At 39.9% G+C, this 16,413-nt stretch overlaps 1 protein-coding gene across 1 annotated transcript in view; it reads left to right on the forward strand.

Annotated features, from left to right (window-relative positions):
• The window catches only part of SRRM3 (serine/arginine repetitive matrix 3), a 511,539-nt gene that overhangs the window by 489,037 nt on the left and 6,089 nt on the right, over positions 1-16,413 (forward strand). The window contains exons 12-14 of the mRNA XM_040336859.1: positions 11,188-11,519; positions 11,691-11,912; positions 13,971-14,108. Coding sequence (XP_040192793.1) covers positions 11,188-11,519; positions 11,691-11,912; positions 13,971-14,108 — 692 coding nt within the window. The remainder of the gene's footprint in view (positions 1-11,187; positions 11,520-11,690; positions 11,913-13,970; positions 14,109-16,413) is intronic.

Raw genomic sequence — 16,413 nt, forward strand, 5'->3', positions numbered from 1 at the left:
TACGTACATTTGTGAATCGGCGTATCTAGGTCATTTGCAAATTCTACGCCGAAAACAATGGAAGCGCCCCTAGCGGCCAGCGTAAAATTGCACACAATTATACGCCTCCGTATTCAAGTTACGTCGGCGGAGGAAGCCTATTTTTTGAACGTATCTGCATTTGAGAATCGGCGTAAAGATACGACGGCGCAGATTTGAAATTACGGCGGCGTATCTGGAGATACACCGCAGTAACTTCTACCTGAATCTAGCCCATAGTTGCTATGTCTGTGTTATGTCCAGATGTTCATAAGAACAGCAGTGGTGATCACTCAAAGGTAAACAAAATGGAAGCTTGATAACGTTTGTGTGTGAGTGTACATTATAATACAGTGCAGACCTGATTGTTTTGTGAATTCCAACTGCCTCCATGATAAATGCAGGTGAACCTCAATTTACAGAATAAAAGGTCAAGGAGCTCACCTGTTATTAGATCAGTCAATTCCCCAGGATTTCCCCCACACAAATGTATTGTCAAAAAACATCCAAAAAGCCACCAGCTTTCTTTTTAATATATTGATTAATATCTTCAATCAATCAGTGCAAAATAAAACGTGATGGCTGTTTTTATTTTAGGTTAAAGATAATAAAGGATAATGTTAAAAATACATGCTGGCTGTGATTTAAGACTTTTTGACTATAGACCTTGTATTAGATTGATATGTGATGATAATTTTGTTAATTTGTTAATAAGGGAGCTAAGCCTTGGTGCTCCTAATTTACATTGTGTATAAAAGCCAGCTATAATGTAATGAGTAGAAATTATTTACAAATAACAATGTTGCATTTAAAGGGCATTTCATAGAAAAACATAAATCCATTTTTTTATTGTGGTCTTTCTGTATAGTAGCATGTAGGTCTTGTCTACTCCTACGACTTCCTAACAAACAACATTGAAACTTCCACTGCTTTTGTTTGAAGTGCAACTAAAACCTAGGCAGGATATTCAATTATGGTTGCACTACAGTACTAGATTTTTATCCTGACATCCTTAAAAAGCCTTTGAAAATTCAGCAGTAGGTCCTTGATTCTTTTCTTTTAATCAGCATTTGCTAATTGGGGAATTTTAAAATATTTATACTCTTTACAAGCAGTAAAAGAGCTTTAAAACAAACCCTCAATGACACCTCATTTAGGAGCTGCGGGGACAGTGGGGAAATTCAGCCTCAGATGTCACATCAGAGATTCTGAAATGGGATTGCGTTGGTTTCTGAACAGTTTACAGCACCTGCTGTTTGTTTACATTAGATGTTTCCAGGCTGGTAGTTAGTACTTTGATGTGACCTTTTCATTTTTAAAGCTCTGATTTGGTGCCACTTTTCTGTAAATGTATTAAATATATAGCCCTGATTTATGTTAAAATTAATATTCAAGGTGGAAGGTTTACAACAAATGTAATTTTTCATCTTGTCTTTTTAAAAGTTGCCAATCAAATATTTCCTTCTGTATAAGAAGTAATTATCATCATGTTGTATACAATACCAGTAAGTTATTTCCCCTCTCTGATGATAAATTGGTAGCTGCCTCAATAGAGACTTTGTTTTACCTTGTTTTGAATCAACAGTATTAGAATAGGCTTAATGTAATGGACCTTTAGCTTAGGTATATTATTCTGTATCACAATCTGTATCTCTGTATATTTACATTTATACTAGACGTGTGCGGTTCGTTTCGTTCCAAATTAATTTTCGGATACATTTTTCTTTATTTTTCGTTATTCAGAGATTTGGATATATCCGAATACCCGAATTACAATATAAACAAATTTTACCGAATGCTCCGAATAACTAAATGAAATTCGTCCAAATTTCGGAATTTCGGACTGAAATTCCAATGGAATTTTACATTGAACTCCAGTTAAATTCTAGCTACACATATTGCTGAAATCAAAGGGCCAAATCCACAAAGCAGATGCGCCGACTTAACTCGAGATTTCTAATTTTACTCCACGCGTATCTTTGCGCCCGATCCTCAAAACGAGATACGCCTTAAAATCCGTATTTTCCTTCCTACCTAAAATAATTACTCCGGCGCATCCTCGGACGCAAATTACGCTAGTCACGCCGCTGTTTTTGATAGGCAAAGATGCAAATGAGGGAGATAGGGCGATCCACATAATTAAGTGTGTGCGCCGTAGATTACGCCCTGTGCGCACCTGTTAGTTTCCCTGTGCAAATTTACACGTTATAAAAGCAGCCCTAATTTTACACATGCTGTGTAAAGGTCTGCTGAAGCAACAGCATTAAGGAAGAGCTGAGCACACATATTTGCTGGACTTGAATCTGTCTGCCAACATGCCCGGGCCATCCATGATCCTAACGGCACTCGCTACTTTAGAGGCGCAAAGAAGGAGGAGGGCACAGAGGAGGAGGAGGGCACAGGAGAGGGTATACCGCCCACGCCGAGATCTCTTTGGCATGCCTGCTTCTGAGGTCTATGGCAACTTCCGTTTTAACTGGGAAGCCATCCTTGAATTAACCCGAATCCTGCAGGATGATCTCACCACCCCAACCCAACGATCCCATGCCCTGCCACCTCTCATCAAAGTAATGGCAACACTCCATTTCCTTGCCACTGGGTCTTTCCAACGCACATGTGTAGGTCTGGCTGGGATGGCACAATCATCCATGAGCAGGTGTGTGCACAAAGTAGTCCCTGCAATACTGAGACGCATGGGCAATCAATTTCAAAAACCCACCCAGGAGGACCAGCGATTGCAAACCATGACGCACTTTTACCACATTGCCCGATTCCCACGGACCATCGGGGCCATTGATTGTACCCATGTGGCACTACAGCCCCCCCATGAGACAGAGCACCTGTTCCGGAATCGGAAGCACTGGCATTCCATAAATGTCCAGGTAATCGTAGATGCCCATGGCCTCATCTGGCACGTCTGTGCAAAATTCCCTGGATCCTGCCATGACTGCGATATATTCCGGCAGACCAAATCTCCAGAGATTTGGAACTGAACATGTATGGAGACAGCTGGCTGATTGGTGAGTGACATGGGTGTCAGGTATGTCCCCCCCCATGAAGCAGACATCACAAGGGGCACATGCATGACTAACATCCTCCTGTCTTTTCCCTTACAGTTGACTCTGGATATGCCCTGGGACCACATATGATGACCCCATTCAGGAACCCCCAAACCCCAGTAGAGCACCGCTACAACGAGGCTCACATACGCACCCGGGCAGTTGTGGAACGCACATTTGGGCTGCTGAAGTCCCGCTTCAGATGCCTGGATAAGTCTGGGGGTACATTGTTGTATTCCCCAGACTTTGTGTGCCAGATCATCGGTGCATGTTGTATTCTGCACAACTTTGCCATGAGAAGGGGACTGGAGATTGACATACGTGCTGACCTGACCCCCGACCCAGGCAATCCCCCCCTAACCCACTCTACCCGGTCTGCTGAGGGCACAGCAGCCAGGAGACGCCTCGCAGAAGGCATTTTTTCACAGTAAACGCACATGAATAATGTCACAATGAGAATGTTTCTTTTCACAGTAAACGCACATGAATAATGTCACAATGAGAATGTTTCTTTTCATAGTAAACGCACATGAATAATGTCACAATGAGAATGCATGAATGCACACCACTGTGGTCCCTAGCACAGACACATCACATGCACATCGAATTGGATTAGATCCAAGTACCCCCCCCCCCCTTTGGTACTTGGGAGCAGTAACGCCACGCCACGGCTCCAATTATGTCACTGTGCATTCATACACCATTCAGGAACCTGGGATCACTTCTCCCTGGTCCTGGGGATCCCTTCTCCACCAAAACTGAGGGTGACACCCTTATTTTATCAGGAATGCCACCCCCCCCCACATTCACACATCATTCACACACATAAACCAAATCATAAGTACAGTATAATAAACAAAATCATAAAAAAAAATAAGAAGTACCCCTGGAAATTAATTCCGGCGGTGAGTGCTCCGTCTGGGCTGCCCAAGGGCACGGGCATGGGCACGGCCAACTGGAGGATCTTCACGGGGGGGTGTTAGCAGGGGAGGGAGTATCTTCAAGGGGGGATGAGTGAGCAGGGAAAGGAGGATCCTCCTGGGGGGTGAGCAGGGGAAGAAGGAGCCTCCCCTGGTGTCTGTCCTCCTGCTGGCCTTCCCTCCAAGGCCACTGCTATCCTGTTCAGACAGCCAGTGATGGCAGCCGTATTGGCCTGGCCAGCCGGGTATTGTCCTGGACAGCCCGGGTATTGTCCTGCACAGCCTGGGTCAGGGCAGTCACCTCCTGGGCCACACCTGTTGTGGCGGTCTTCAGGTCCCACAAACATGTGATGACCCCCAAAGAGTTTGTGGCCACATCACCAAGTGACTCCCTCATTGCACCCAGGCTGTGCTCCATCTTGTTAAGAGTTTTTTGAATCTCACCCAGAGTGCGGGTCTGCCGGGCATTGTCCTTCTGCAGACTGGCCGGCAGACGCTCAAACACCCCCCTGGTCTCCTGGGTCGCCATCCTGCCTGCCCCTGAGGCTTGTGGCTCAGGAGGAGGGGAGAGAGTGATCCTTGTGGTTTGCAGCCTGTTGGGGGAGGAGTGGGAGGGGCTACCCATGATGGTGGCCTGACTGCTGCCAGCCTCTGGGGTAGGCTCTGGGGTAGCCTCTGGGGTAGGCTCTGGGGTAGCCTCAAGGGTATCCTCAAATGTCATTAGATCAGAGGCCAGAAGGATTTCCCTGCCAAGCTGCAGATCTTCTTCTTCCACCCCCTCATCCTCCTCCCCCTCATCCTCCTCCCCCTCATCCTCCTCATGAGGGGAGGTTTGGCCACTCCCCTCCCCTGGGGACTCCTCAGCAGCCTCCTGTCCTTGGGGTGGTGCAGCAGCCTGGCCTGATGGCCCAGCATCCTCCTGGCCTGATGGCCCAGCAATCTCCTGGTCATCTGTGGAGGACACCAAACAATCACAGGTTTGAGGATCCACACACTTGGCACATCTTCCCTTCCCCCACCCACACATGCTAATCACCAGATAGAAAAACAAAAAACTTACCTGGCCCCACAGGAACATCAGAGTCAAAGCCACGCAGGCCCACCACCTGCTCTGGCTGGAAACACCGGGCCACTGCCCATTCCTCCTCAGTCAGCCGGATGGGGCATGGTCCCCCTCCTCCAGTGCCCCTCCTATGGGCAGTGAGCTTTGCCACCTTATTGCGGACCACGTATGGATGCCAGCGGGGGTCCTCGTCTCCCCCCCCCCGCCACATTTATATGATCTGTAATTTTTTGGTATATCTTCTTCCTTTGGGCCGGGGAGGTGTTCCGGCTCTCAGGGCCATGTAAATATCGGCCATATAGGACGATGGCCCAAGCAAGGATTTGCTTCTCCACATGTGTAAAATTAAGCTTCCTGCGCTTGGGTGCCATCACAGACACCACTCAGCAACAAGAAAACTCACAGGACAAACAAACAAAAATACACACACAACAAACAAACAAAAATCATACCACACAAGCAGACAGCTACTACCAAGTCAAAAACAAACACACAAAAAACAAACACAAAATCCAAGCAGAAAAAAAAAAAACACTTAGCAGAAACAATCAAACAAAAAATACACTTATCAGAAACAAACAACAACTACTATCTAATACTCCTCCAAAACTTCTCTATCACACACAACTCACCAATAAACACTGACAAACGTTCAGAGCAGAAGCAACTTGCTCTAGGAAGGGAACACAGGGAAATACTTTTGCAAGGGAAGTGTGTTTGACTGGGGCTATTTACACACAGGGCGATCCTCAAACTAAGTATGCTTGGCCTTTTACCTATCTCACTGATTGCGCCGAGCAAAGTTCTGCACATGCCCAGCGAGCAGCAGATTCGTGCGCGCATGCGCAGTACGGCCGGCCCTTCATTTGCATGGGGTCACGGCTCATTACAATGAAGCACGCCCACTTCCTTCCCACTTGCAATAACCCCGCCTTACGCCTCGGAATTTAAGTTACGTAAGCGCTATTTTGTGCCCAATTCCCCTCTGGATACGGCACTTACGACACCAACTTAGGGCGCCGTAACTTAAATGACATAAGTTTTGAAAAACGTAATTTCCGCCGCTGGCTGTGGATTTGGCCCAAAGACTTTGTGTGTTATTAGAGTACCATTTTGAAGAAAATGTTAAGCCAAAGGTGATTTAAAGAGTCATTGTAATAATTTGATGAAATTTTTCTTTTGTTTTGTTCACTTTGCTGCATTCTAATCGAAAACAATATAACATTTTTGTTTTGATCGTTTCAAGTAAAAAAAATCTGAAAATTCTAAGAAAATTTGAAAATTACGAATTCCGAATACGAATTGAACGAATAAACTAAATTTAACTAAATAAAATAACTAGATTAACGAAACGAAACGAAACAAAACAAATTATTTCGTCATGCACATGTCTAATTTATACTTTGCTAGCTCTAATGTTTCAGCCAATGTTCAAATGTAAGCAAGTTTGATAATTTACACATGCCAAGTAGAGAATATTATTTAGGGGAAATAAAAATCCTGTCATATTTGATTATTTTGGAGGCTGAAGAATTTGCTACATTTGCTGTATGATAACTTAACAATAGTAAGGCAGGTTAGCATGTCACGCTACTTGATATGGCAGCTAAAGTTTAACTGCAATAGCTCCTATGTATGAAATGAAATAGCATGTTTTAAAACCATGAAATGATGCGAATTATGATTGCTTAGTACAGGATTTCTATAAAATTTTCACTGGCGAATATGTAGTGTCTTAGAAGCCAAACTTTAGAAAGGATAGTGTTGCTAAAGTAATAGTTGAGTTGGAACTAAAACAGTTAATCTTAAAACAATTTCTGGAATGTTTCCAGCACGGTCTAATGTTAAATATGCATATTATGTAGCATAATAACTAACACTTGTTTTGTATACCTTATAAGTCCAATCAGTATTATGCTACATAAAAAAAGGTTATATGTTAATATTGTATGTGCATAAAGTATCACTAATGGATTATGGCATATTAATCATGTTTATTTGGTTATTAACCTCGCCTGTTTTATTTATTTAATGTTTGATACATAGGGGTTGATTTAGAAGTCAAATAGACTGTTCAGTTTGCAAAAGAAGTTGCACTTTGTGTGGGAATTATGCCCAGAGCTTAGTGATGAAGGTGAAGCTCTGCTGACTTCCATCATCAAGTCATGTGCAAGCCAAAATACTATTTTGTTATTTTCATTGGACATCATTGCATAATTTTTGCAAACCGGAATGTCACCACATTTACATAGCTCTGGGGAAAATACCCTTGTAAAGTGAACAGCCTTTTTGCTTTTATAAATCAGCCCCATGGACTTTTAAAAAAGACACTACCCTATTTCCTATAGCCTTGTGATAGACTGCAGAGACTAGAACCTGTGCAAAACTAGTTGATTGCAAGAGTAGGCACTTTCTGGCAGTAGAGGTTTCCTAATCTAGATCATCTGTAACCTAAAGTAAACATTTAAGATTTAAATTATGCCACCTATATCGCATTAATTAACTAACTTACTGAATGGCTTTGACCTATTTCATCTATATGTGATTTGTGATGAAAAAAATTGGAAACATCAGTAAGTTCAATAAAATATCTATTGGTACACCTTACTGCAGAAGTTGAGTTAAACATTCCCTTGGCAATACATTTTCAAATCTTTACAAAAGGAATGTATAGTGTTTTATGTATATATTTTTTTATTGTGTTTTGACCTAGAGAACAAATATGTTTTAAAACAGTTATTTTTACTCAGGTAAATATGAAATATTGCATTTGAATATTAATTTATATGGTTGGGGTTGCACACTAGATGCAACCCCAAGAAAGCAATTACTTGCTTGTAATAGGCTCTGTATGGTCACCCATAGACTTTTTTTTAATCCATTGTTCTTTACTCCCTTAACAAATTTTTTACCCAAAATGTATATATTTTGTCTTCTGTTTAATCTTGCAGAGTAAAAAAGCATTTTTCTTTTTCCAAATTTACTGTTGCTGTTTTGGCTGGGTTGGCTTGTGTTTATGAACTCCTCATTCAAAAGGGAGTTGTAATAATGCCCCCTGGTAAACTTCTGGGAACATTTCTGGTCTTTGTACAGCTTATGCTATTGTGACAACCTCTGAAGCCTCGTACACACGGCCGAGGAACTCGACGGGCAAAACACATCGCTTTGCTCGTCGAGTTCCTTGTTAGGCTGTCGTGGATCTCGGCGAGCCAAATTTCTCCATTGCCGTCAAGGAAATAGAGAACATGTTCTCTTTTTGGCTCGACGAGATCCTCGACAGTTTCCTCATCGAAAAGTGTACACACGACCGGTTTCCTCGGCAAAAAAAAAAAAACAGCAAGTTTCTTGCTGGTTTTTGCCGAGAAACTCGGTCGTGTGTACGAGGCCTTACACATTCACTACCTGGTTCTGCTGAATCACAAATGATAGTGTCTGACAGCTAATAAATCTCTCAAATGGTGGTCAAAGGCGCAGGCAGGCTCCAGCCACCTGTGGACATTAGTGCTAGCTGCCCTTTCTTTAATTGGCCAAATGGACAGAGAATAGAGGAGGGGCAGATACTTTTAGATCTATTTATGACTTTTTTTACTGGTTGGGAAAGGGGTTCACAGTAATGGGTGGGCATTGTTCTCAAACTAGCCTAATTATCACCCCCCCCCCCCCATTTCAAAAGAACAGTTCATACATTTGTGATAATTTTAATCGTTCCAGCTGAAAGTTTCTATATATGGCCAGCATAACATTGTGGATGTATGGAATCATCACACTGTTAGTTTGTCATATTCTGCTTGCAGACTTTGAGACTTTGATGCTTTATTTTCATTGTTTCTACAATCAAGTGGAGACAGATAGGATAATTTACTAAAGCAGAAGAGAATTTTCATTCATGTATGAACAATTACTTAAATTAACCAATCATGTGCAGATTAATTAAGTAAACCGGAATTTGGTTTTCACATAATTAGATAATTGAAGTGAAGATTCTCAACTCCTTTAGTAAATCAGCCTCCATGTGTTTTTCAAAACAATACTGGTTCACTTTAAAGGGAGAGGAAAAAACCTTTAGTAGCCAACTCCTCTTGAAAATCTGGCATTCTCATGTTAAAATCTAGGCAAGACTGGGCAAATTCATGAGTGCCATTGTCAAGAGTGACATATTTTTTTCAGAATTACATTTTTCAGATTCAGATTTCAGATTTACATGGGATTTTCTGTAGCAATATATTACTTCCCAGAAAATCATAAATTGCTGGTCACAGAAGGGTCTTTATTTAACTTTGTAAACCCCATATTCATTGTGTAATGCTTATTTTCCTTGTTTTTGTGTGCAGTTTGTAAGGACATATTTTATGTTACAAATATGACTGTTATTGAAGATAAAGGGGAGATGTTTCAAATTTCAATATTGTAAAATTACTCAAAAGGGAGCAAAATATTCAGGCAACAGAATTGTACATAAAAAAATGCTTGTCTCTAACACCTTCTTTGCCCATTGTCAATAGCAGAAACACTTTATTTATCATTCATTCTGTATGTTCATTAAAGAGGTATTACTTGTTAGGATGTGTAAATAGCTATTGTAACTTGGATCTCCAAGCTTACAAATATGATTAATATTGCCCTGACAGGAAATATGTGCCATCTTTTCTTTTCACAGCTAGGAAGAAAGCATATATTGGCTAGTGATAATGAATATCCTGAGGTGTATAACTTCATAAATATGGTTACATCAGTTTGCTGATATTTGGTTAACATCCAAATTGGACCAAAATGAGGCAAGGAACAGCTCCCTTTCTTACTACATTGACACAGACATGGTGTGCTTAACCATATATCAATACTTTTACTATTTTAAACAGTTCTAAGCCCAATTTAGGTTTACTATACCTATGTCTTAAATATGTGTCAACATGCACTATACAAGTAAGCTTAGTACTAAACATGATTTATTGAAAATGAACACCGTATTGAACATGCATACATTTTTAGAAGTCTAAAAAATTAACTTAAAATGAACACCATTTTTTTATTTATGTTTTCTTTTTTAGATTTTTATTCATGATATGAACCTGACTTACTATTCCTTGCATTTTAAAGCCACCATTGTTCAATTCAAGTTTTGAATACTGATGTATGATCCAATAAGTTCTTCAAGAAAATTATTTAAAATTTAGAAAGCATACACTAGCTGGACTGGAAAGTAAACCTGAACAAAGGTTCCTTACATAACTAACCAAGGTCACTCAAACCTCATGATTGGCCTCTTCAAGCATTTTCAAAATACAAGGCCAGGAAAGTGGGTTTGTGTGTTTTTTTCTTTATTATTATTTTTTTTCTCTCTCTCTATCTCTCTTGCATTTTTGTGAATCTAATGATGCACTTATGTTGCCCCACTTTTCCCTTCTCTTCATACCTTACCTACTAAAGGAGGAAATGCCACTTTCTTGGTAAGTGGATGTTAACCAAGAGGGACTTAAATCAAAAAATAAAAAAAAAATCACAGTGTGACAAAACTGAGAACATGGGGTGCTGATGAAAGCTCAACAGTACTCTACCGGAAAAATACAGGAGTTCAGAAAAACTAAAATGAATTTATAAAAAAGACAATTTATTTTTCTTAGTAACATTTGTGGATTTTATTTTATTATTTTATTTTTATACTTTCCCCTCTTCTCTCCTCAATCTCTCTACCAGTTTTTGTGCCGTTTTGTCCAGATGTCTACCTCACTCCTCACTTTTTATTAATTTTATTTTACTTTCTCTTTTTTTTTATCTAAATAATATTTAACCCATACTTTTGTAATCCACATACAATTAATTTTCTTTATTTTTTTTATTTTATTTTATGTGAGACCTTAATTTTAGATTTCTCTCTTCCCCTACCCGCTCTTTGAAATAATTTCTTGTTTTCTATTTTCTTTTTGTTGCGTTTTGCATGCAAAATTGCATGAGCTGCATTGTTGGGGTCAGAAGGCTAAGCAGAAAAAATAGTCTCAGTGTAGAATCTCTGTGTTAACGTGCTGTATGCAACTGTGAGTTAACATTTCTGTTCCTTGCTGATGAAGTAGTGCTAAAGCATCTCCCTATCTTTTCTTTTTCTCCAATTTCTATTTATTTTCCTCTGCAGCGGCCGAATTCAATATCTCCATCATCACGGACACATGCAAAATTGGAAGCCTCACCTAGCCATCACAAGGGCAACAATCGTAATGATATAAGGAGCCCAAGATCTGTTTCATCAAGCAAAGGTGGTCGTTGTTCATCAGATGATAAGCATCGACGAAACTCTAGGTCGCCATCATCAGTCAGACACCATGGACGGTCCAGGGTTAGAAACAGACTACATAAGGAGTCTTCTGTAAACTCAGGAAGCCATACAAGCTACAGCAGTGATTCTGAAGGGTCAATATTGTCACATACCACAGGAATGCAAAAGAACCATGGTGTCGCTGCCAAAAAGTAAGGTCATATTTAAATAGCATATATGATTTTTTGGACTTAAAACATGGTTTCATTAAAACCATTGTGAATGAAAGTAAATTATTAGGTTGTGTCTATGTCAATAACTGTAAGAGAAATAAAGTTCTAATGAGATAATGGATAGAAATAATTATGGTTTGTATGTCACAGGCTAAAAATAAAGCATCACCGTGGTAGACAGAATAGCTGCTCTGAGTCTTCAGTGAAGCATATTAGACAGAATTCTGACAGAAAAAAGAGTCCAGTGCGCAACACTGGCCACAGAGGCAGCTCCTGGAGTTCCAGCCGATCTCCATCCCGCTCCAGGTCACGTGACAAAAGGATGGCCAGAAGCAGGTCTCGATCTGCCTCTCAAAAGAAAGCTTTAAACAGGTAAAGATTGTATAACGTTATAGTGTGTTTTTAGTTTTGTGATTGAACTTTTTGACTTTCAAAATTTGTTGAAGATAATGTAATCCCTTTAACCTCCCTGGCGGTTTTATTATTTCAGAAAAAAGGTGCTGAAAGCGGTACCATTATTTGCAAGGAAATTTGGCGTTTTATACTGTAGGCCTGTAATTCTTAGGAATAACTCACTTAAATCTGTCCAAACAAGAGTCTAGTAGGCATCCCGGGTATGAATTTTTTTTAAAAACAAAATTATAAATTATAATATAATAAATAATTAGAAATAATTATAACAAATAATAATATAATTATAATAAAAATTATTCAATAATGTAATCAACTCAAAATCACTGAAATTTGCTCAGTTGCAGAATTGTCGCTGTCATTACTTTTATTTTTTATGACGAATTTCCCCACAAATCGCTATCGCACAATTCTGCAAGTGATTATAATTTATTATCGCTGTTTTCTAGCTGCTCTAAAACCATTTTTGACATAAAGGGACACTTTTGGTTGCTATGGACAATCTACAGTTTGCAGGCAGAAAGAAACATTTTTATTATACAAAAGAACATGTAGGGCACTGGGCAGACCACTAGGGACAAGGGGGGTGTGTATTTTTTACATACAGTACTGTAATCTATAAGATTACAGTATACTGTATGTAAGGTGTTTGTTTACCTTTTTAAATTTGGCGCCGTTCTCCGCCCCTGTGCGTCGTAACACAGCGTGGTGGCATTGCTGGATCCAGGGACAAGGTAAGTAAACCAAGCCTGTGGATTCTGCGAGGCGAGCCCGAGTCTGACTCGGGGTTACCGATCGCAGCACAAAAATGTAACCCCGTGTCAGACTCGGGAATACCGACAGGGGGGTTAACCATTCATCCTTTTTGTGTCCATGTACCTAAAGTTCATGCATAGATAATTAATTTTTATTAGTTTTGGATATAAAAGGAAAGGGATTATAACCCTGTTTATTATATGCTATCTGTACTCGGTTGAGGAGATTTCCTGTTTTGAAGACGCAACATAAAATTAAAGGCTATCTCTCATGGAGCTAGGGGAATAGCTCTCATAGACAACAATCCCCATTGGAATGTTGACCCTCATCTCTTGTTCTGGTGACAACTGTAAATGTGTGAATTTCCCCATCACTTTTTGTCACGGTAATACTGGTCATCAGGACAAATGGGTAGCCTTATTCTATCCAACCCATAGAGAGAGCAATGAAAAGTTGACAGAATTAAAGAAAATGTTTAGGTTATACATACACCTCAAATGGGTCAATATTCAGATCCCTGGATATATGACTCATAGCCATACATGTTTGGTGCCTAAGCTGAGCTTCCAGAAGATAAGGGGAAAATTATATAATATATAGTATAGTGGCCACATCCATGCTTAAACAAGGTAATTGTACTATCACATAGTCCACCCTGGCCATATGCATGGTTAATTGTTAGCTTTAATGGTCATTAGCAACAATGAAGAGTTAATCATCTTTATAATGCAGGGTTGCTAACACTTTAAAATGTATGTTTTATAAAGGATCTGCGTACAATCACAACTATTAAGTATTATTATATTAAACTATTTTATTTAGAGTTTGCTGATGAGTAAACAAAACGGGAAGACAGGTTTCAGAGATTACCTAGTCAAATTTGGTCAAGCAAAGTTACTGGATGATCAGTAACTTATGCTAATGTATTTTAGTTATAGAGCTTGCACCTATTAGAGATTGCCTGTCTACATTCTATTGCTTTTTTTCAAGAGGCAGGCAATCTCAAAGTCTGGTCAAAGTCTGGCCACCAAGCAGAATGTTTATTGATGATCAGCCGGGTTTTAGGCTGAAAGGTTCTCTTCAAAGCACCACTCTTACATTTGTTAATATTTTTAGGACTTTTTTTCCCAAAATCCAGTTAATGAAAATTACATAATCTGTGTTTTGTAATCCTTTCATTTTTTTCTGCTTGGTAATTAGGCAATGCTTACCCCTTTCATTAAAAGTGTTTATAAATTGTTTATGTGCTTCTGCCTATATTAGGGTGAAGGATGGTGAGAACCGAACAAGACTTAATGATACAGAAGCAGCAAGACCCCGTAGACGCTCAAGAAGTTATTCACCTATTAGAAAGAGAAGAAGGGATTCCCCTAGCTTTATGGAGCCACGAAGAATTACAAGGTAAAATATTAAACTCACCCAGACAATTTATTATGTATGTTTGTATGTATCTTTATTATGCATTCATTAGAACGTCTCTATAAAAAGCACTGCAGCTTGCATAGCAGGGGCTCAAAATAGAACACATTACTCATAACTATAAGCAATAAAGCATAAATATAATTGCATTAAATATACCACTAACCTGGAAATTAAGGGCATCCACATCCCAAAAGAACATATATTTAGAATCAGACATGAGGGGACTTTAAAGGTGCCATAACACATAAATCATAAAAACCTTTCTTTATTGTACTTTAAATATTAACATATTTAAGAGAATAAAATATTAGAGAATATCTATATACAAATAAATCAAATGTGTCTATAGTCTCAATGATATGTTACACTGATAAAGGTAAACACTAACAGCCCTAATTTCAAGCTACTAAGTGCTCAAAAATAAATATGTTACCATAACCTGCTAAATGAAAAATTGCTCATGGGAAAAGCAAAAATACTAAACACATGAAAATCAAAAGAAAAAATGATAATCTTAAAAGTCCTCAATATGCTAGCTAAGGCACTGATATCCTCTGACTGGAATGGGTGCCTCAGATAATAAAGCTATAAGTCCAACCGCCCGTCCTAAAAACGCAGTAGAACTCTGGAATAAACTTCAGCAGTTGCTATGATAATATAGCCAACAGGATTGACACGCAGGGATCCCCCAAAGGGAACTCACTCACCAGATAGCAGTCATCAGTGTGCATTGAACGCTGGCTGTCTCTCAGGGATATGATGCAGTGCAGCTGGATCTCTCCTCCATCACTGTGCTACCTCCTGGTGTGCTCTGGTGGTTCTCATAGAATGCGGTCATGCAAGGATAAGAGGGAGACTCCACATAGTGTAAAATCGTTTATTAAATAAAGAAAATCACTCTTAAAAGTTATGCTTACAAAAAGGAATTGAATATGGCGCTTGTCACAATCCTGTATGATGAGCGTCTCTCACTGGTTAAGCTGTCTAAGGGATTCCTCCTCCTGACGTCGTGAGTCCCGGGATCCCGCTCACCCGATTGGATGGTTGAATCACTTGGCCACGCTCTGAGGCGTTTCGTGATTGGTTACACGTCTTCAGAGCGCCCTCTGGCCAATCTAGATCTCAATGGCCAGACTGGGCAATCTCTGACACCCGTGGATGAAACTTCAAAGCCAGTGAGTCGATCAGGCAGGATGAATTTTCCCTGTTGATTTCAGTTTTTTTTCCTTTAAGGCTGGCATATGGGGTGTATACAAAGTTGTTTGGTTCCCTATTACCTACTAACAATCTGAAAGAACTGATGGACAGCCAAGAGGCCAAATGAAAGAGTTTTGCAGAGGTTTGGCAGTGGCTTAACAATGTCAGCCTGCAAGATCTTTCTCTGAACACACACGTGGCCTTGGTTGCCTATTTAAAATTGGGTGTGTTTTCCACCAATTTACCCCCTACTTGCCATTGGTTAACCGTGGTCACACGTGTTGTTCAGGTATGATATATATTCTGAAAGATTTTTATCGTATACTAGCCATGATTAAGCACTAACTGAGTGCGAAACATGTCGACTATCCTCCTCTGTGGCTGTGTTTTGTTTTGCATGCCAACTTTTATTTAATAAAGACAACTTTTTTGAAGTTCCTTCTGAGTGCGGCTGTCCATCATCTCTCCATTCTCTACATTTGCCTTGTGCATTGCCAGCACCTGGGTTACCTGAGAGGTTCCTCAATTGCTCACAAGACTCACCTGGAGCGGTGACTCCCTTTCTCTGCAAGATCTAGTATCTGTTCGTTAATGTCTATAGGTAGCCTTTAATCTGGCTGCACACATTATGATTGTGCGGTCTACCTTTGATTTACCAACAGTTATGTAGCAAATGGGTATACGTGAATGTCAGTTCCAGTGATGTTTTCAGGCCTTTAACTGTTACGCGTGGGTTCACCTTTACCTCATTGAGGAGTGCGTTGTGCCTTGGGAGTCGTCTAAGCTTAACTCCTACTTCTAGGAAGGGTAGTCACAGTACTAGACTGTCTCCATTTATAGACAAATTGTCTGTCAACTGATGGATGCCTTCATACTTTGCGATTGCTTTGTATCCCTTTCCAACATTATGCAGATTAACTTATCTTGATCACGTCTTCAGAGAGCTCTTTTTTTGTGAGGCATGGTTTGCATCAGCTGATGCTTCTATTGAACAGCAGTCTTAAAATGTTTGAGTGTGTTTTTCTAAACAAAGTAGCTCTAAACCACAACTCCAAGTTCATTTAATAAATTGGACTCCATGTGTGCA

This window comes from Rana temporaria, chromosome 2 (genome assembly GCF_905171775.1).
Source record: "Rana temporaria chromosome 2, aRanTem1.1, whole genome shotgun sequence".
Lineage (NCBI taxonomy): Eukaryota > Metazoa > Chordata > Amphibia > Anura > Ranidae > Rana > Rana temporaria.